Source organism: Rana temporaria, chromosome 9 (assembly GCF_905171775.1).
Source record: "Rana temporaria chromosome 9, aRanTem1.1, whole genome shotgun sequence".
Lineage (NCBI taxonomy): Eukaryota > Metazoa > Chordata > Amphibia > Anura > Ranidae > Rana > Rana temporaria.
The window spans coordinates 17,231,576-17,254,260 of record NC_053497.1 but is presented as its reverse complement, the minus strand read 5'-3'; the positions used below and the strand labels follow the sequence as shown (position 1 = coordinate 17,254,260).

The window sequence follows — 22,685 nt, the reverse complement described above, 5'->3', positions numbered from 1 at the left end:
GCCCCCGACACTCCGAGTGGTAGGCCCCCCCCCCTATGAACTCCGGCACTCCGAGCGGTAGGCCCCCCCTATGACCTCCGGCACTCCGAGTGGTAGGCCCCCCCTATGAACTCCGGCACTCCGAGTGGTAGGCCCCCCCTATGAACTCCGGCACTCCGAGCGGTAGGCCCCCCCCTATGAACTCCGGCACTCCGAGGGGTAGGCCCCCCCCCATGGCCCCCGGCACTTCGTGCGGTAGGCCCCCCCCTATGACCCTGGCATTCCGTGCGGTAGGCCCCCCCCCATGGCCCCCGACACTCCGAGTGGTAGGCCCCCCCCCTATGAACTCCGGCACTCCGAGCGGTAGGCCCCCCCTATGACCTCCGGCACTCCGAGTGGTAGGCCCCCCCTATGAACTCCGGCACTCCGAGCGGTAGGCCCCCCCTATGAACTCCGGCACTCCGAGCGGTAGGCCCCCCCCTATGAACTCCGGCACTCCGAGGGGTAGGCCCCCCCCTATGAACTCCGTGCGTTAGGGCCCCCCCCATGACCCCCGACACTCCGTGCGTTAGGCCCCTCCCATGACTCCGTGCGTTAGGCCCCTCCCATGACCCTAACACTCCGTGCGTTAGGCCCCTCCCATGACCCCCGACACTCCGTGCGTTAGGCCCCTCCCATGACCCCCGACACTCCGTGCGTTAGGCCCCTCCCATGACCCCCGACACTCCGTGCGTTAGGCCCCTCCCATGACCCCCGACACTCCGTGCGTTAGGCCCCTCCCATGACCCCCGACACTCCGTGCGTTAGGCCCCTCCCATGACCCCCGACACTCCGTGCGTTAGGCCCCTCCCATGACCCCCGACACTCCGTGCGTTAGGCCCCTCCCATGACCCCCGACACTCCGTGCGTTAGGCCCCTCCCATGACCCCCGACACTCCGTGCGTTAGGCCCCTCCCATGACCCCGACACTCCGTGCGTTAGGCCCCTCCCATGACCCGACACTCCGTGCGTTAGGCCCCTCCCATGACCCCGACACTCCGTGCGTTAGGCCCCTCCCATGACCCCGACACTCCGTGCGTTAGGCCCCTCCCATGACCCCGACACTCCGTGCGTTAGGCCCCTCCCATGACCCCCGACACTCCGTGCGTTAGGCCCCTCCCATGACCCCCGACACTCCGTGCGTTAGGCCCCTCCCATGACCCCGACACTCCGTGCGTTAGGCCCCTCCCATGACCCCGACACTCCGTGCGTTAGGCCCCTCCCATGACCCCGACACTCCGTGCGTTAGGCCCCTCCCATGACCCCGACACTCTGTGCGTTAGGCCCCTCCCATGACTCCGTGCGTTAGGCCCCTCCCATGACCTCGACACTCCGTGCGTGACATACTCCTGACCCCTGCACCCTGGGCATTAAGTACTTCCCTTTGCATAATATTTTTAAGTATTTAGTTAGGCCCCCCCATGACCCCAAAACTCTGTGCGTTAGGCCCCACTATGACCTCAGCACGCCATGCATTAGGCCCCCCCCTCTCCATGACCCCCGATGCGTTTTTTTTTGCGCTATAAACAAAAAAAGAGCGACAGTTTTGAAAAAGCAGCTTAGTGATGCGGCGGCGCTCGCGTGCCCCCCCCCCCCAGTGGCTGGAGGCCGTATATAGATGGCCTCCCGGCAATTGGTATCCACACTGCAGCCGTACAAAGTCGTACGGCCGGCAGGAAGTGGTTAAGAGGACCTGTCATTCTTTTTTCTACTACAAGGGATGTTTACATTCCTTGTAAAACGAATAAAAGTGACCTTTTTTTTTTTTTTTTTAAACAGTGTAAAAATAAATAGAAATCTAGCAAAATAAATAAAAAAAAATTATAGCGATCCATCCTGACGAGCTCGCGCGCAGAAGCGAACGCATACGTGAGCAGCGCCCGCATATGAAAACGGCATTCGAACCACACAAGTGAGGTATCGCCGCTATCGTTAGAGCGGGAGAAATAATTCTAGCCCTAGACCTCCTCTGTAACTCAAAACATGCAACCTGTAGAATTTTTTTTAAACGTCGCCTATGGAGATTTTTAAGGGTAAAAGTTTGACGCCATTCCACGAGCGGGCGCAATTTATGAAGCGTGACATGTTGGGTATAAATTTACTCGGCGTAACATTATCTTTCACAATATATATAAAAAAAATTGGGCTAACCTTACTGCTGTCTTATTTTTTTAATTAAAAAAAGTGATTTTTTTTTTCAAAAAAACTGCGCTTGCAAGACCGCTGCGCAAATACGGTGTGACAAAAAGTATAGCAATGACCGTCATTTTATTCTCTAGGGCGTTAGAAAACAAAAAGTATAATGTTTGGGGGTTCTAAGTAATTTTCTTGCAAAAAAAAAATGTTTTTAATGTGTAAACACCTAGGGCTAGATTCAGCAAAAATTTACGCCGGCGTATCTATTGATACGCCGCGTAAAAATCAAAGCTGCACCGGCGTATCTTCCTTCTGTATTCAGAAAGCAAGATACGCCGAAATTAGGCTAAGATCTGACTGGCGTAAGTCTCTTACGCCGTCGTATCTTAGGGTGCGTATTAACGCTGGCCGCTAGGTGGCGCTGTCGTCGATTTCAGCGTAGAACATGCAAATGAGCTGTATACGCCGATTCAGAAACGTACGTGCGCCCGGGCATTTTTTTTTACGTCGTTTACGTTAGGCTTTTCCGCCGTAAGGTTACTTGAATTTTGAAAATTTTACGTCGTTTGCGGAAGTCGTTTGCGAATAGGGCTGTACGTAAATTACGTTCACGTCGAAAGCATTGACTATTTGCAACGTGATTAGGAGCATGCGCACTGGGATACGTTCACAGCCGGCGCATGCGCCGTTCGTGAGAAACGTCATTTACGTGGGGTCATGTTTTATTTACATAAAACACGCCCACCTCTTGACAATTTGAATTCGGCGCGCTTACGCCGGCGGATTTACGCTACGCCGCCGCAACTTACGGAGCAAGTGCTTTGTGAATACTGCACTTGCCCGTCTAAGTTGCGGAGGCGTAGCGTAAATAGGACACGCTACGCCCGCACAAACTTGCGTCCCCCTACGTGAATCTAGCCCCTAGTCTGAAAAACAGGCTCGGTCCTGGTGACTTAACCACCTTATGAAAACACAACTCTTAGCCATAGTCCTGGCTGTCAGAGCATGCTGGGACTTGTAGTCCTAAGACACAGGGACCCTAAACCTGCTGTATACGGGCAAAGCACAAAGACAATGCAACAAACGACGTGGAAGCCACAGAGAGAGCACATCATAGTCACCTGCCGCCAATCCACCAAGATCTGTCACTGCACACTGGACTCTGATTACTCACACCCTTCCACTTCCGGCTTCCGCTCCGCTGACACCGACCAAAACGAGGCGTGCAGCGCAGATTGAAAAAACTTTATTGCCCCCGCGGACAGCGCTGTGTGTACTAAGCCCACGTGGTCACAAGGCAGCCAATGGGGTGATCGGTGGGGGTGTGATAGTCTGATTGTAAACTGAGCTGACTTTATAGCTGTATGTGACACAATCTTTACACTATTTATGATAACATTGCCCAGGTATTTCACCATCTGCTGCAGACTCTGCCCTTCCACCCTCCATATACTGACTCATATCCTCTGCTTAACCCTGTCACTGCCAGAGCCAACTCTACTACCCAATCAGACACTCTGCAGAATGAAATAGCGCTTGTTTCCATCTTATACGTCGCACGATATTAGCGTAACAGTTCAGGAAACGCTAAACTTCAGTACAAAAATATACTAAAGTGAATTTTAGGGCACATAAATGCAATATATTAGATACCAAACCTGTCAAGGTTTAAAATGGCGTGCGCCTGCGAAAATGGCGACGCACTATATAGGTGAAGTTTTAACTCTTTCGCAGTGTTAATTTCATCGACTAAATGAAAGGGGTTGTAAAGGAATTCTTTTTTTCCCTTAATAGCTTCCTTTACCCTAGTGCCGTCCTCCTTCACTTACCTCATCCTTCCATTTTGCTTTTAAATGTCCTTATTTCTTCTGAGAAATCCTCACTTCCTGTTCTTCTGTCTGTAACTCCACACAGTAATGCAAGGCTTTCTCCCTGGTGTGGAGAAAGCCTCTTGAGGGGGTGAGCAGGAGTGTCAGGACGCCCACTAACACACAGCTCCTTTCTCTATCTGCAAAGTAGAGAGTGTCCTGACTTGCCTGCTCGCCCCCTCAAGAGGCTTTCTCCACACCAGGGAGAAAGCCTTGCATTACTGTGTGGAGTTACAGACAGAAGAACAGGAAGTGAGGATTTCTCAGAAGAAATAAGGACATTTAAAAGCAAAATGGAAGGATGAGGTAAGTGAAGGAGGACTGCACTAAGGTAAAGGAAGCTATTTAGGGAAAAAAAAGTATTCCTTTACAACCCCTTTAAGACCCGGACCATTATGCAGCTAAAGGACCTTGCCCCTATTTGCGATTTTGCACTGCGTCGCTTTAACTGACAATTGCGCGGTCGTGCGACGTGGCTCCCAAACAAAATTGGCGTCCTTTTTTTCCCACAAATAGAGCTTTCTTTTGGTGGTATTTGATCACCTCTGCTGTTTTTATTTTTTGCGCTATAAACAAAAATAGAACGACAATTTTGAAAAAAAATCAATATTTTTTACATTTTGCTATAATAAATATCTCCAAAAAGATATAAAAAAACATTTTTTTTCCTCAGTTTAGGCCGATACGTATTCTTCTACCTATTTTTGGTAAAAAAATATCGCAATAAGCGTTTAACGATTGGTTTGCGCAAGATCTTTAGCTAGTTTTATGGCATTTTTATTAATAATTTTTATTAATATTTTTTTTTACTACTAATGGCGGCGATCAGCGATTCTTTTAGTGACTGCGACATTATGGCGGACACATCGGACAATTTTGACACATTTTTGGGACCATTGTCATTTTCACAGCAAAAAGGGCTATAAAAATGCGCTTATTACTGTGAAAAATTACAATTTCAGTTTAGGAGTTAACCACTAGGGGGCGCTGTAGGGGTTAAGTGTGACCTCATATGTGTTTTCAACTGTAGGGGGGCGGGGCTGGACTTGTGACATCATTGATCGTCTTTCCCTATATCAGGGAACAGACGATCAGTGACAGCGCCACTGTGAAGAACGGGGAAGGTGTGTTTATACTCACCTCTCCCCGTTCTTCAGCTCCTGTGACCGATCGCGGAACACCGGCGGCGATCGGGTCAGCAGGTCAAGCGGGCCACGGTTATGGAGCTTCGGACTGGGTTGTGGGCACGCGCGACCCACGGCTGGGCACTTAAAGGGGACGTACCCTTACGTGATTGTGCCCAGCTGTGCCATTCTGCCGACGTATATCGGCGTTAGGCGGTCCTTAAGTCGTTAAAGGGGTTGTAAAGGTAACATTTTTTTCACCTTAATGCATTATATGCATTAAGGTGAAAAAACATCAGAGGAATAGCAGCCCCCTGAGCCCCCGTTTACTTACCTGACCCTTCCAAAGTCCTGCGCCGTGAACGCACAGGCTTCTCGGGTCATTCATTGGTTGATTGAAAGCAGCACAGCCATTGGCTCGCGCTGCTGTCAATCATATTCAATGACACGGCGCGATGGGGGGCGGGGCCGAGTGATACAGTGAGCGGCTATAGCCGCCATCTCTATCACAGGAGAGCGCCCACAACAACTCATCACCATGCGAGCTAACATGAAGGTGATGAATTTTTGCGAGGAGGAGCCGAGACAGCCGCCGAGGGACCCCAGAAGACCAGGTTCGGGGCCACTCTGTGCAAAATGAGCTGCACAATGGAGGTAATTATAACATGTTTGTTATTATAAAAAAATTGCTTTATATACCCTTTAAAAGGGTTGTAAAGGTTCTTTTTTTATTTTTCTAAATATGTTCCTTTAACCCCTTCATTACTGGGCACTTAAACCCCCTTCCTGCCCAGACCAATTTTCAGCTTTCAGCGCTGACGCATTTTGAATGACAATTGCACGGTCATACAATGCTGTACCCAAATTATATTTTTATCATTTTTTTCCCCACAAATAGAGCTTTCTTTTGGTGGTATTTGATCACCTCTGCGGTTTTTTTTTGCGCTATATACAATAAAAGACAGAATTTTTTTTAAAAAAACCCACAATTTTTTTACTTTTTGTTATAATAATATCCCATTTTTTTTTTTTTTTTAACGATTTTTTTCCTCAGTTTAGGCCGATACGTATTCTTTTATAATTTTTTTGTAAAAAAAAAATAAAATCGCAATAAGCGTATATAGATTGGTTTGCGCAAAAGATATAGCGCCTACAAAATAGGGGATAGATTTATGATTTATTTTTTATTTTTTACTAGTAATGGCGGCGATCTGCGATTTATTTATTTTTTGTCAGGCCTGCGATATTGCGGCGGACATATCGGACACTTTTGACACTATTTTGGGACCATTCACATTTACACAGCGAACAGTGCTATAAAAATGCACTGATTACTGTATTACTGTATTAATGTGACTGGCAGAGAAGGGGTTAACACTAGGGGGGGGAAGGGGTTAAATGTGTTTCCTGGGAGTGATTCTAACTGTGTGGGGGGAGGGGACTGACTGGGGGAGGTGACCGATGCTGTATCCCTATGTACAAGGGACACAGCATGGGTCTCCTCTCTCCCTGACAGGACTTGGAGCTCTGTGTTTACACACAGAGCTCCACGTCCCTGCTGTCACCGCCGATCGCGGGTACCCGGCGGACATCGCGGCCGCCAGGCTTCTCAGCGATGCGCCGGGCACAGTTTTTCCCCGCTGCACGCCCTCAGTGGCGCGCGCGGGGAATGTAAATAGAAGGACGTCCAGGGACGTCCACCCGGCACTTGAGAGCCGCGCTGTGGACGTGTTTCGTCTACAGCGCGGGTCTCAAGTGGTTAAGCTAGTGCATTGTTGGTTCAGCGGCTCTTCCTGTTTACATTGTGATCAGCCGTGATTGGACACAGCTGATCATGTGGTAAAGAGCCTCCGCTGGAGGCTCTTTACCAAGATCGGTGTAGTAGTGTGTGAGACTGACACACCGTACCACCGATCGCCGCGATGCGCGCCCCCCCTGGCGCGCGGCGGCTTTTATCCTGCAGGACGTCAATAGATGTCCAGTCAGGATAACGAAACCACTTCCCGGACGTCAATTTACTATTGACCGGGCGGGAAGTGGTTAAAGGATATCTAAAGGTTCTTTTTTTTAAAGCAATGTTATACTTGTCTCCTCTGTGCAGTTGGTTTTGCACAGAGTGGCCCCGATCCTCCTCTTCTGGGGTCCCTCAATGGCGCTCCTGGCTCCTCCTCTTCTCGAGTTCCCCCAGTTGGAGAGCCGTTCTCCCTCGGGGTAACTCGTGCGGGCGCGTTCCATGTCCTGCTGCTGTGTCCATTCACACAGATAGCAGGATTTGAGACTGTTTTCCTTCACCTTTAGATTCCCATAACTAAGAATTCCATTCAACCACCAGATGGCGCTCTGACATATGACAAGCGCAGGTAATAAAGGTTTAAAAAATGAGACTGCCGCTGACTTGTACATAGAGGTTTCCTTCCATAATGTGATTCTGCTTGAGATGCCAAGTAAAAGGGTAACTCCACTTTCATTGGGAAAAAATAGCAAATAAAAATTAATAATTTAGCCTATACAATTGCTTGACGTCTTATGACCTTTCCTTATCAATCTGCAGCGCTGTAACTTTCTCCAAAATACAATATGGCAACCTGGAGGTGTTCTGTACACAGAGCGCCCCCTAGAAATTTAATTTCCTGCTTGTGTGATTGGCTCATTGATCTTCCCAGAAGTCTACACTAAGATCCAAGTCATAATTGGGCATCCCCTGCAACAGAAATGTCACAACGTCCACCCCGTCCAGACTAGAGAATGCGTTACACAGAGGCGTTGCTAGGGGGTGACACCATCCCGTTTTGTTTTTTTTAAAGGTTTTTTTTTTGGTTTTTTAGCTGACATGCCAAGCCTGCCCTGTGCAATCCCAGCCTGCCCTGTACCACCCCAGCCTGCTCTGTGCCACCCCAGCCTGCCCTGTACCACCCCAGCCTGCCCTATATCACCCAGCCTGCCCTGTACCATCCCAGCCTGCCCTGTACCACCACAAACAGCCCTATACCATACCATCCTGCCCTGTACCCCCCCAAACAGCCCTGTACCACCCCAGCCTGCCCTGTACCACCCAGCCTGCCCTGTACCACCCAGCCTGCCCTGTACCACCCAGCCTGCCCTGTGCCACCACAGCCTGCCCTGTACCACCCCAGCCTGCCCTGTACCACCCTAAACTTTCCCATGCCACCCCAACTTGCCCTGTGCCACCCTAACTTGCCCTGTACCACCCCAATCTGCCCTATGCCACCATAACTTGCCCTATACCACCCCAACCTGCCCAATGCCACCCTAACTTGCCCTGTACCACCCCAACCTTTCCCATGCCATCCCAACTTGCCCTATGCCACCCTAACTTGTACTATACCACCCCAACCTGCCCTGTACCACCCTAACTTGCCCTATACCACCCCAACCTGCCATATGCAACCCTAACTTGCCCTATACCACCCCAAACTACCCTATATCACCCCAAAATGCCCTATACCACCTTAACCTGTCCTATACCACCCCACTACAACAACCTGCCACTATACCACTCTATACTACCCTAACCTGCCACTATACTGCCCTATACTATCATTTACAGGGGCTGGTTTGGGGTGCGCCCCGTGCCCGTGCGCTGCCTGCTTGGTGCTGGGCAGCCTAGACAGAGGGGGGGTGACACCATGTTTTATCGCACCGGGTGACACCAACCCTAGTGACGCCACTGGCGTTACATCCATTGAGAAGATGCTAAGTGTCCTCTGATTGGCACCCGTGCTGAGGGGGGCGACTTCAAGTGTTTAGTAAGCAGCCAGGTAGTCTCTCGGCACGGGACCCTGAAGCTATCGGCAATTACTGTACTAACGATGCTTACTACAGTTGTTTCCAGCTCCACGGGGGATCTCACGGGTAGGGCCAGGACAAGGGGTGGGCAGGAGGGAGTGGCTGACCCGGGCACTGTGGCATCATGTGAGGCATACCTCCCAACTTTTTAAGATGGGAACGAGGGACACCTATCAGCAAAAGTATGCAGGCATAGGACACACCCCTTGCCACGCCCCCTTAAAGGAGAATTGTACAAAAAAACAAGATTGGTTAAACCCACAAGTGCTTTTTTTATCACTACTATTCCTTTATATTGGCTTCTGGAATTTGCAAATGCAGCAATTTAGAAATCAGATGAAAGGTTTAGTGCTGGAAAACACTTTTTGATAGATAAAGGCCCAGATTCACAAAGACTTACGATGGCGTATCTCCAGATACGCCGTCGTAAGTCCGAATGGCCACCGTCGTATCTATACGCCTGATTCATAGAATCAGTTACGCATAGATTTGGCCAATATACGAGCGGCGTAAGTCTCCTACGCTGTCGTATCTTGGGTTGCAATAATTACGCTGGCCGCTAGGTGGCGCTTCCTTGATTTCCGCGTTGAATATGTAAATGAGCAAGATACGCCGATTCACGAACGTACGTACGCCCGTCGCAATTAGTTACGCCGTTTACGTAAGACATACGCCGGCGTAAAGATAAAGCATGTCTCTAGGTGGCTCAGCCCATGCAAAGTATGGACGTCGGAACAAGCGTATCTTTTTACGTCGTTTGCGTAAGTCGTACGCGAATAGGGCTGTGCGTAAGTTACGTTCGCGTCACAGGCATTGAGCCGACGTATCTTTGGGCGTAAATACGACGTGATACTGAGCATGCGCGCGCATGCGCCGTTCGTTCGACCATGCATCTACATGGGGTCAAGCCTCATTTAAATACAACACGCCCCCTATCAGCCTACTTTGAATAACGCGCGCTTACGCCGGCCCATTTACGCTGCGCCGCCGTAACTTAGGACGAAAGTGCTTTGTGAATACAGCACTTGCCTCTCTAAGTTGCGGTGGCGTAGCGTAAATACGATACGCTACGCCCGCGCAACGTAGAGCGGCCGTACGTGAATCTATTCCAAAAAATGCATTTTATGTACATCTATATAGATCAGACCAAAATGAGGGACAGATGAGGAGAAATGAGGGACATTCCTCGAAATCAGGGACAGTCCCTTGAAATCAGGGACAGTTGGGAGCTATGTGTGAGGTAAGGCGGGGGGAGCTGCAATGAAATTGGGGAAAGGGGATTTGTGTTGGAAAGGGGAATTTGGGGGCTGGCAGGGGGTAAGAATTGTTCTAGGAGGGGAAATTTGAGCGGAAGTACTGAGAGTAGTGATTTAGGGCTAGATCCACAAAGAAATTACGCCGCGTAATTTCAAAATTCCCGCGTCGTATCTTTGTTTTGAATCCTCAAAACAAGATACAACGGCTTCTGGGTTAGATCCGACAGATTCGGATCTAAGATGCAATACTTCGGCGTCTGCTGGGTGGCGTTTTCCGTGTCGGGTATGCAAATTAGCGATTTACGACGATCCACGAACGTACGTGCGGCCGTCGCATTTTCTAACGTTGTCTGTAGTCGGCTTTTTCCGGCGTATAGTTAAATCTGGGATTTTGCGGCGTATAAATAGACTTGCCATGTTAAGTATGGCCGTCGTTCCCGCGTCGAAATTAGAATTTTTTTTTTTGCGTAAGTCGTCCGTGAATAGGGATGGACGTAACTCACGTCTAAGTTAAAAAAATTACGTAGTTGCGACGTCATTTCGCGCAAAGCACGGCGGGAAATTTCTGGACGACGCATGCACATTTCATTCGGCGCGGGGACGCACTTCATTTAAATGAAACCCGCCCCCAACCTGCCCAATTTCAAATCCGCAGCCAGAAATGCACTACGCCGCCGTAATTTACGGCGTGAACTCGCTGAGGATTCGAAAATGCGCCAGGTAAGGTACGGCGGCGTAGTGTATCTCTGATACGCTGCGCCGATCTACATGTATGTGGATCTGGCCCTTAGTGGTGATTTGTGTTGGGATAAGTAATGGGAGAAGAGGATTTGTGGCAGGAGGGGGGATTTGGGGGGAGATTTTGGAGGATATGGTAGGGCTGGGATTTTTTTGTGGGGGTGGATTTGTGCTTGTAAGGATGATTGGAGAATATTTGTGCTTAGAAGGAAAATTTAGGGGGGGGGGGGGTAAATGTACTAGGAGGGGGCATTGGAGGAAATTTGTGCTGGGAGGGGGGATTTGGAATGGGGATGGAGAGGATTTGTACTCAGAGGGGAAATTTGAGGGGTAGAAGATTTGTACTAGGATGGGTATTTTGTTTTTGGGGGAGGCGGGCATTTGTGTTGGGGCATAGGGGGGCAAAGATTTGAGCTGGGAGTGAGGATTTCAGCAGGGGGCCGGATTTGTACTGGGAGGAGGGGGAATTTATGCTTAGGTGGTAAGTATGCAGATTAGTGCTTCATTTTATGGGGGGAATTAATGCTGACGCATCATGCTCATACATTTTGGGTGGGGGGCATGGTTCTAGATGCAGTTGTCCTGGCACTGCTCACAGGTATGGCAAATACCTGGACTAAAGTGACCAGATTTTTAAAATGAAATCCGGGGACATTTTTTCTTTACTAGTAATGGCAACAATCAGCGACTTTCTGCCCGTCGCCGCCCGCCTCACAGCCTCTCAAGTCTTACTCTTCGGGGCCCGGCTACTACTGGATGGGGAGCGGAGGAAGATCACTCCGCCAGGGAAGGCAAGGAGATCGGCAGGTGGCTGGCCAGGATTTGAGCCAAGGCAGAAGAACATGCGAGTGAAGCTGAATGGGCACCCGATAACTGAAGAAATATTCCCTCCGCTCCACCAGCACATGATCATCAGAAAGGGGCACAGATAATGGGAAAAATACAACCCCCCTATGCTAGTCGGAGTGGCGGAGCAGGGGGAGTGTAATTCTATTTTTTTTATTTTAATTCTGCACTGATTGTCTTTGAAATTGCCCCTGCCCCCTATTAAGGGGGTTGTAAAGGAAACATTTTTTTTTCATAATAAGCATCCTTTACCTGCAGACATTCCTCTTTTCACTTCCTCATTGTTCGTTTTTTGCTCAGAAGTTGCTCTATTTCTTCTCTGTTCTGTTCACTTCCTGCTTGTCTGATTTTACTGACCACCGTGAAGGGAGGCTTTACTGCGGTGGTCAGTAACGTTTCAGCGGACATGTTCGGTCGTCTGTACGTCCGACCGGACAATTTTCCGGCGGATCGGACAGGTTTCCAGCGGACAAAAGTTTCTTAGCATGCTAAGAAACATGTCCGCTGGAAGCCTGTCCGTCGGACATGTTCGGTCGTCTGTACGACTCACTGGACATGTCCGCTCGGCCGAAAGCCCTCGCATGCGTCAAAGTGATTCGACGCATGCGTGGAAGCATTGACCTTCCAGGGTCGCGCACGTTGCCGCGTCATCATCGGGGCGACGGCGCGGCCACGTCACCGCGTATCCTGTCCGCGGGGATTGTGGTTTGATGGTGTGTACAACCATCAGGTCAAAATCCGGCAGCGGACATGTCCGATGAAAACGGTCTGGGAAATGTAGTTCTTACATGAACGAGCGATGCAAACCAGGAAGTGAATGAGAGAACAGAAACTAGAACGCCGGAGGTGATATAGATGAAGGAATTTAATAGGTATTTACTCGTTTTTTAACAGAATCATTACACTATTCTGTCTATCTACCTTGCAGACATTAATTTTAGGCAAAAAAATGTTTTCCTTTACAATTCCTTTAAATCCAATCTGGGGACAAACCCAGGGACAGACTTGGTCCGGGGACAGTGTCCTCAATCAGGGGACTGTCCCCTAAAAAAGGGGATGTCTGGTCACCCTACTATATATAGAGAAAACAGACTCGCCCTACAATAACATGTCATAATTACCGGGAGCACATTTATATTCTTGGAGGGGTTATGGTTCTGCGGTATGGTGCCTGCCTTCCATGCGCCAGGCTCTGGGTTCAACCCCCGGAAGGTCCATGGAGCCAGCGTCACTTGACGTGGCCATCTCTCCCATTTTACACCTAAAATTTACCCTTTTTTTTTGCCCAAATTCACACTAGTTCCACAAAATACTACAAAATCACATCTTTTCACAACAAAAATACGCACAATAACAATTGCGCGCTCGTGCCACATGGCTCCCAAACAAAATTCAAATCCTTTTTTTACACCCAAATACACCTTTCTTTTAGTGCTATTCGATGATTTTTTGGCGCTATAAACAAAGATAGAGCCACAATTTTGAAAAAAATATTAATCATTTCATTGTTTGTTTTTTGCTACAACAAATATCCCCCAAAAAATCGATAAACATTTTTGTTTTACACAGTTTAGGCCGATAGGTATTCTACTACATACTTTTGGTAAAAAAAAAAAAATCGCATTAAGCGTATATTGATTGGTTTGCGCAAAAGTTATAGCGTCTACAAAATAGGGGATAGATTTATTGAATTTGTTTTTTTTTACTAGTAATGGCGGCCATCTGCGATTTTTATTGTGACATTGCGGCGGACATATCGGCCACTTTTGACCCATTTTTGGGACCATTTATACAGCGATTAGTGCTATAAAACTGCACTGATTACTGTGTAAATGTGACTGGCAGGGAAGGGGTTAACACGAGGGGGTTAAATATGGTCCCTAGTGAGTGATTTTAACTGTAGGGGGAGGGGACTCACTCTAAAAAATTTTTGGGGGGGCGCAAACGAAAAAAAAAAAAAAAACAATTGCAGCCTCACTGTACCTATCAATTGTCACCACTGTGCCATGCCATCAAATGCAGTCACTGTGCCATCAAAACTCAACCACTGTGCCATCAAAACGCAGCCACTGTGCCATGCCGTCAAAACACAGCCACTGTGCCATGCCATCAAAACACAGCCACTGTGCCATACCATCAAACGCAGCTACTGTGCCATCAATTGTCACCACTATGCCATCAAACACAGCCACTGTGCCCCCAATTGTCGCCACTGTGCCCCCAATTGTCGCCACTGTGCCCCCAATTGTTGCCACTGTTCCCACAATTGTCGCCACTGTGCCCCCAATTGTTGCCATTATGCCCCCAATTGTTGCCACTGTGCCCCAATTGTCACCACTGTGTCCCCAATTGTCGCCACTGTGCCCCCAATTGTAGCCACTGTGCCCCCAATTGTAGCCACTGTGCCCCCAATTGCCACCACTGTGCCCCCAATTGTCGCCACTGTGCCCCCAATTGTTGCCACTGTGCCCCCACTTGTAGCCACTATGCCCCCACTTGTAGCCACTATGCCCCCAATTGCCACCACTGTGCCCCCAATTGTCGCCACTGTGCCCCCAATTGTTGCCACTGTGCCCCCACTTGTAGCCACTATGCCCCCACTTGTAGCCACTGTGCCCCCACTTGTAGCCACCGTGCCCTGATAGGCACTTCCACACAGCCAGTCAGCTGCCGCTATTCAGCTGACCGGCGCTCAACATCCGGCCAGCTGAATAGTGGGCGGCAGCGGCGAAAATATACAGATTCATACACTGTATGAATCTGTATATATTTTACTGGCTGTGAGCGAGCCAGAGGGGGCAGCGCTCCTGCGTCCCTGTGGACGTCATATGACAATGGGCGGGTAGGAAAGTGCCTAAAAAAGGTGGTGACATGTCGACAAAAAAAAAGGGGGGGGCATACTCCATGGACCACGGGGTAATTTTGCCTGTCACCTGCCCTCTGAAGAGCGATCACTTTTCAGAGGGCCAGCAAGGTCTGGTGTCGGTGCATGCGTAGATGGGTTTTTCAAAAGGCCTTTTCCACATGTTTGTACCCATGACTTATAGGTGCACTCCTGGGGATAAGGATAATGAATATAGAACTCTCCCTGAGGAGGAACGTTTTATTGTGCTTTTTATTCTTTATAAACATTTTTTTACAAGTACTTTTTATTTATTTTTTACTATACAGATCGCCCGGCCTGACAACCAGGTTCATTTCTTCAGCACAGCCATCCCTTCCTCCAAAACAGAGGATACAGCGGCTGCTGACTGACTCATGACGTCACTTGTTGCTCCGAATATTCCGAGCTTTACTTTTTTTTTTTTTATAAAGTTTTAGCGAGCCGGAAGTGGGAGGAACCCCGCGAAGCCCGAAAGGCCACCATGTTGACTGGCAACTAGCCTATTCAGGAAGACGCCGGGGCTCCGCCCAACTCTTCCTGCTTTCCATGTCCCCGCCCTTCCCAGGCTGCCTCCTCCAGCTGTCACCGGCCAGGGTGGGCGGGGCCAGTCGCCGGCTCCGACTAACCGTTAGCAAGCAGGGGGTGACGGCGAGTCGCGGGGACAGAGACGGGAAGTGACAGTAGGAAGGCGGCAGAGGGACAGGTCACCTGAGCTGTTCTTGGAGAGTTCTAAGGAGCGAGAAGAAAACTATTGTTGGCTGAGTTAACTACAAGCCAAGTTCTCCATTTGGTGAGGGGCCCCATGGGTGCAGGTGGCTCTCCTTGAAGTGCTGTGAGGGGCCCCATGGCCATGTTGGTGGACCCCACATTGCTTTTAAAGTGAAGCTGTAGTCAGATATCCATTGGGGAAGGTGGAAGAGCCATATCGACCGAGCTTCAGCCATGATCCAGGTATGCCCGTCCCCTGTGACCCGCGGCGCCGTCCTCAAACGGGTGGCCGCCGTGGCCCTGGCCACCTACGGAGCCCGCCGCCTCTACCCGGTCCTGAGGCACCTGTTATTCCAGCGACACAAGCATAAAGGCTCCAACGGACTCCACGACGGCCAAGGAGCTTTGACCGCCGCGCCGGTCTACGAGCGGACCGGTGTGAACCGGATCTTCTTCCGGAGACTGGCCCGCCTCCTGCGCCTTCTCTTCCCAAAGTTGGCCTGCAAGGAGTTCGGGCTGCTGGTGCTGCACTCGGCCGCCCTCATCTCAAGGACGTTCCTCTCGGTCTACGTGGCCAAGCTGGACGGCCGATTGACCCGTTGCATCGTAAAAAAGGACCCGGTCAGTTTCATGTTCCAGCTGCTGAAGTGGCTGCTCATCGCCCTGCCGGCCACGTTTATCAACAGCGCCATAAGGTACCTGGAGGGGCAGCTGAGCCTGGCGTTCCGTACCCGCCTGGTGGCCCACGCTTACCAGATGTACTTTGGAAACCAGACTTATTACAGGGTCAGCAACATGGACGGGCGGCTGAGGAACCCCGACCAGTCTCTGACCGAGGACGTGGTGGCCTTTGCCAACTCTGTGGCCCATCTGTATTCCAACCTGACCAAACCGGTGCTGGATGTGATCGTGACCACTTACACGTTGCTGAGCACGGCCAAGTCCAAGGGCGCCGGCACGGGCTGGCCGTCCGCCATCGCTGGACTGGTGGTGGTCATCACGGCCAAGGTGCTGAGGGGTTGCTCACCGAAGTTTGGGAAACTGGTGGCGGAGGAGGCCAGGAGGAAAGGAGAGCTGAGGTACATGCACTCCAGAGTCGTTGCCAACTCCGAAGAGATCGCCTTCTATGGAGGTCACAAGGTGAGATGATGGGGGGTGAGATGATTAAAGGGGTTGTAAAGGTTTGTTTTTTTATTTTCTAAATATCGTATTTATCGGGGTATTGCGCGCTCCGGCGTATAGCGCGCACCCCTAAAGTGGACCCGACATTCCTGTAAAAAAAAAAATTTATTACATTTTACTACTTACAGTTTTGGTGTCTTGCGCGGCGGCCTCGTCGGGTCCGGCGTCTGTCTGCGGCTTCGGTGTCCTCTTTGTCGGGTCCGTCTGCGGCTTCAGGTGTCCTCTTCGTCGGGTCCGGCGTCCGTCTGCGGCTTCGGTGTCCTCTTCGTCGGGTCCGGCGTCCGTCTGCGGCTTCGGGTGTCCTCTTCGTCGGGTCCGGCGTCCGTCTGCGGCTTTGGTGTCCTCTTCGTCGGGTCCAGTGTCCGTCTGCGGCTTCGGGTGTCCTCTTCGTCGGGTCCGGCGTCCTTCTGCGGCTTTGGGTGTCCTCTTCGTCAGGTCCAGCGTCCGTCTGCCGCTTCGGTGTCCTCTTCGTCGGGTCCGGCGTCCGTCTGCGGCTTCGGGTGTCCTCTTCGTCGCGTCCGGCGTCCTTCTGTGGTGTCCTCCCCGCTCGATCCCCGCTTTCCCGCGGCGAGTTTGAACACTGCGCCGGCATATACCGAGCGCAGTACACTCGGGTATAGTCGGGCAGGCTCAGCTACTCTCGCGCTTACGTCCAGGACATGAGCGCGAGAGGGGCCGAGCCTGCCCGACTATACACGAGTGTACTGCGCTCGGTATATGCCGGCGCAGTGTTCAAACTCGGCGCGGGTATCGATATATATTGCGCACCCACGATTTTGCCCTGATTTTCAGGGCAAAAAAGTGCGCGGTATACGCAGATAAATACGGTAGGTTCTTTTAAGCTAGTGCATTGTTGGTTCACTTACTTTTTCCTTCCATTTCCCTTCTAAATGTTTTTTTTCTTTGTCTGAATTTTTCACTTCCTGTTCCTCCTCAGTAAGCTTGCCCCCATTATCCGAGCCGTTCTGGCTGGGGCTTGGTCAGCATGCTCGCCCCCTCCATTGGGACTACATACCCTTGGGAACACAGCATCTCCCCGCAGGGATGTAGTCCCAAGGGAGGGAGGGGGCGAGCTGACTAACTTCCAGCCAGAAGATGATGGGGGCAAGCTTACTGAGGAGAAACAGGAAGTGAGAAATTCAGACGATGAAAAAAAACATTTAGAAGGGAAATTGAAGGAAAAGGTAAGTGAACCAACAATGCACTAGCTTAAAGCGGAGGTCCACCCAAATTATTATTATTATTTTTTTTTTTTTTTTTTTTAAAGCCAGCAGCTACAAATACTGCAGCTGCTGACTTCTAAAAAAAAAATGGACACTTACCTGTCCAGCGTGCCCGCGATGTCGTCAGCCGAGGCCGAGCAATCTCTCGGCTGCTCCCGCCGCCATCCTCGGTGAGGGAATCGGGAAGTGAAGCGTTGCGGCTTCACTGCCCGGGTTCCTTACTGCGAATGCGCCAGTGGCGCGGCCCGTCCTCACTGGTCCCCGCTCTCTCCTGGGAACAGTGTGTTTCCCAGGAGACAGCGGGGGGGGGGGGGGGTGGGAGTGGCGTGACTCCCATGGCCGAGTCTGTGCCCAGAAGTGGGTGCAAATACCTGTACTATACAGGTATCTGCACCCCCCCTCCCCCCTGAAAGGTGCCAAATGTGACCACGGGGGGGGGTTTATTTCGAAAAGCGGAAGTTCCATTTTTGGGTAGAACTCCGCTTTAAAGGAACCTATGTTGAAAAAAATACTTTTACAACCCCTTTAAGCTGGTAAGATAGCGCAGGGGGCTAATGCTCCTTTGCAGCAGTCTGTGATTGCCTGTGTCCCAAGGGTTGCAGGTTCGATCCCGGCAGGGTCCACTCAGCCTTTAATCCTTCTGAGGTTGGTAAAATGAGTACCATTGAGTTGGGTAATAATGACAACCATTATCAGCGCTTAGACACATCGGCAACGGTGTAATTGGCGCTATATAATTGTAAGCATTATATTATTATTATTATTATAAGTGGTTAAGGCTCCATTCACACCTAGGCAGACAAATTCGCGGCGTTTTGTCGCCGCAAATCGCGGTACAAATAGCAGCGTTTTGTACCGCGATTTGCGGCTACAAAACGCCGGTTTTGTCCGCCTAGATGTGCCCCCGATTGACCCCCTCTATGGAGATGCTTCCCATCTCCTAGCCGAACGCCGAAGGCGGCAGGCGTCAGGCGTTCGGCGTGGAGATGTGAACCATCTCCATAGAGGGACATGTGTTCTCATCCCTCTGGCGGCAGCGGCGTAGCACTACAGGCGTAAAAACGCCTAGATGTGAATGGGGGCTAAACGTTCCTAATTTACATGCAGAATTCTATTCCTTTTGATGTAAAAGACAAATTGATACAATGTTTAGACTTAACATTCCACTGACAGAATGTTTTAAAACTTGGCAGACTGCCCAGACTTTTGGCTGAGAGCAGAGAGAAAAGAAACCCTCTGTCAAGATCGCAACAGAAAAAAAAATTGCGATAACGATTCTTGGCGATTAAACGTGCAGCTCTACGTTGGCCCCGTTCACACCTCCAGCGTTTTGTAGCTTGAAGCTCCAAAATACTGGCGGAGAAAACAAATCAGTGATTTTTATGAAGATGGTTCACATCTCCACTCCATGTCCTCTGAAGCTGAAAAAGTTTTGGAGCTTTTTTTTTGTAGCTCAATTTGGGCAGATTTTGGCGTTTTTTTGCATTGGTGACCTTTTGACCCGTGGAAAATCGCACAACTTTCTGCCTGAAAACGATACGCTCAGGTGTGAATGCAGCCTTAAAGGGCCGGGAGGTGGTCGGCGTGAAAGGGTTAAGCTTAGTTAGGTTTATGACTTGCCTTCCACTTTAGTGGCCCATTCACAGTTGTAGCAGCCCTTACCGCCCCTCTTAGGAGTGATCTGCAGTGGATCGTTTTTTTGGCGGGGGCTTGATAGGTGGCTCCGAACTGTTGGTTTGAACCCCCGAAAAGCCCACGTCACTGTACCACAACTTCATACATGTCATGTGGTTGCGAGGCAGTTGTGGCGTGGACATTTGGTATAATTTTGTGCTGCCGTCCTATCATGTGTACAACCCCCACCCCTATGCCATGGCAGTTGGGGGACAGTAAAAGCAAGGCTCAATCATTTTAAAGCGGTTGTAAACCCGCATATAATTTTTTTTTTTTTTTTTTTTTTTTTTTTTTTTACACCTGCAAGGAAAAAGCCATAATGAGCTAGTATGCACCGCATATTAGCTCATTATGAAATACTTACCTCTGAACGAGGTAGGGAACTTACCTGGTCCACGCCGAGCCAAGCTTGTCTTCCGGGTATCGCCGCTCCAGCGCTGTGATTGGCTGGAGCGGCGATGATGTCACTCCCGCGCATGCGTGCGGGAGATTTCCTTTCCGGCATGGGTCGGCGGGGCCGGCCGTTCAGCCGAGGATCCCCCCTGCGCATGCGCCGCTGCAATCAGCGGCGCATTGCGAGGGGAATATCTCCTAAACCGTACAAGTTTAGGAGATATTCTTTATACCTACAGGTAAGCCTTATTAACCTGCCTGGCGGTCTTCACGAGTCTGACTCGGGGTTAGATTTTCCTGCTGCGAGCGGAAACCCCGAGTCAGACTCGGGCTTGCCTCGCTAGATCCACAGGCACAAGTTACTTACCTTGTCCCTGGATCCAGCGATGCCACCGCGCTGTGTGAGCGAGTGGGACCTCGCTCGATTCACACAGTGCCTCCGTGTGACGCCGATCTCCGTTCCCTGCGACGTTACGACGCACGGGGACGGAGAACGGCGCCAAATTCAAAAAAGTAAACAAACACCTTACATACAGTATACTGTAATCTTAGATTACAGTACTGTATGTAAAAAAAACACACCCCCCCTGTCCCTAGTGGTCTGTCCTGTGTCATGCATGTCATTTTATATAATAAAAACGTTTCTTTCTCCCTGCAAACTGTAGATTGTCCATAGCAACCAAAAGTGTCCCTTTATGTCAAAAATAGTTTTAGATCAGCTAAAAAACAGCGATAATAAATTATAATCACTTGCAGAATTGTGCGATAGCGATTTGTGGGGAAATTCGTCATAAAAAAAAAAAAATAATGACAGCAACAATTCTGCAACTGAAAAAATTTCAGTGATTTTAATTTGATTACATTATTGAATAATTTTTATTATAATTATATTATTATTTGTTATAATTATTTATAATTATTTATTATATTATAATTTATAATTTTGTTTTTAAAAAAATGTCATACCCGGGATGCCTATTAGAATCTTGTTTGGTCAGATTTAAGTGAGTTATTTCTAAAAATTACAGACCTACAATATAAAACGCCAAATTTCCTTGCAAATAATGGTACCGCTTTTAGCATGTTTTTTCTGACAGAATCATACCGCCAGGGAGGTTAACCACTTCCAGACCTGCGCACGACGATGTACGTCCTCTTTTTAAAGATGGATATCTCGGTAACGGCAGCAGCTGCTGCCACAAACGAGGTATCCATCTTTAGTGTGCGCGGTCCGGTACACGATAACGGCGGTGTCCGCGGCAGATTCGTCACTATCGGTGGCGGGAGAGGAGCCCCGCTGCTCTCCCGCGCCCTCCGCCGCCTCCCGGAGCCGTCGGTAGCGGCGGAGGAGATCGGGTGCGTTCGGCTGCTGACTGGGGACGAGACTGAAGGAAAAATCTCCTTCACCCGTCCTCATAGCTCTGCTGGGCGGAAGCGACGTCAAAACGTCAGTCCCACCCAGCCTCTTAAAGAGACAATTTTTTTTTGTCATTTGAAAAAATGACAGTTTCAATTATTTTTTTTTTTTTTTTAATTTTAGTCTAATTATGAGATCTGAGGTCTTTTTGACCCCAGATCTCATATTTAAAGCGGGAGTTCACCCATTTCTAAAAATTTTTTTTTTCTTCCCCTAGATTCCTGCTCGTTCGGTCTAGGGGAATCGGCTATTTGTATTAAAATAGGTGCAGTACTTACCCGTTTTCGAGCTGCATCTTCTTCCGTCGCTTCCGGGTATGGTCTTCGGGAGCGGGCGTTCCTTCTTGATTGACAGTCTTCCGAGAGGCTTCCGACGGTCGCATCCATCGCGTCACTCGTAGCCGAAAGAAGCCGAACGTCGGTGCGGCTCTATACTGCGCCTGCGCACCGACGTTCGGCTTCTTTCGGAAAATCGTGACGCGATGGATGCGACCGTCGGAAGCCTCTCGGAAACCTGTCAATCAAGAAGGAACGCCCATTCCCGAAGCCCATACCCGGAAGCGACGGAGAGGATGCGTCTCGTAAACGGGTAAGTACTGCACCTATTTTTAAATAAATAGCCGATTCCCCTAGTAATAACGAGCAGGAATCTAAGGGGGAAAAGTGCCCTCTAAGGGTGAACCCCCGCTTTAAGAGGACCTGTCATGCTTTTTTCTATTACAAGGGATGTTTACATTCCTTGTAATAGGAATAAAAGTGATCAAATTTTTTTTTTTTTTTCAGTGTAATAAAATAAATAAGAAAACAAAAACATTTTTTTTTAAAGCGCCCCGTCCCAACGAGCTCGCGCGCAGAAGCGAACGCATACGCGAGTAGCGCCCGCATATGAAAACGGTGTTCAAATCACACAAGTGAGGTATCGCCGCGATCGTTAGAGCGAGAGCAATAATTCTAGCCCTAGACCTACTCTGTAGCTCAAAAAATGCAACCTATAGAATTTTTTAAACGTCGCCTATCGAGATTTTTAAGGGTAAAAGTTTGACGCCATGCCACGAGCGGGCGCAATTTTTAAGCGTGACATGTTGGGTATCATTTTACTCGGCGTAACGTTATCTTTCACAATATATAAAAAAATTGGGCCAAATTTATTGTTTTATTTTTTAATTCAAAAAAGTGAATTTTTTCCAAAAAAAGTGCGCTTGTAAGACCGCTGCGCAAATACGGTGTGACAAAAAGTATTGCAATGACCACTATTTTATTCTCTAGGGTGTTAGAAAAAAAATATATAATGTTTGGGAGTTTTAAGTAATTTTCTAGCAGAAAAAACTGTTTTAGTCTTGCAAACACCAAATCTGAAAAACACCTAAGGTCTGGAAGTGGTTATAGGCTTACCTGTAGGCAAAAGTGAAAAA

At 49.4% G+C, this 22,685-nt stretch overlaps 2 protein-coding genes across 2 annotated transcripts in view; one reads left to right on the top strand and one right to left on the bottom strand.

The window, feature by feature from the left end:
* Window positions 1-3,382, bottom strand: part of BCAP31 (B cell receptor associated protein 31) — a 66,557-nt gene extending 63,175 nt beyond the window's left edge. The window contains exon 1 of the mRNA XM_040322876.1: window positions 3,276-3,382. The gene's annotated coding sequence lies outside the window, so the exon portion shown is untranslated. The remainder of the gene's footprint in view (window positions 1-3,275) is intronic.
* An 11,856-nt stretch (window positions 3,383-15,238) lies between these two features.
* Window positions 15,239-22,685, top strand: part of ABCD1 (ATP binding cassette subfamily D member 1) — an 88,885-nt gene continuing 81,438 nt past the window's right edge. Inside the window, exon 1 of the mRNA XM_040322875.1 lies at window positions 15,239-16,525. Within this exon, the coding sequence (XP_040178809.1) occupies window positions 15,620-16,525 (906 nt within the window). The 5' untranslated portion in view covers window positions 15,239-15,619. The remainder of the gene's footprint in view (window positions 16,526-22,685) is intronic.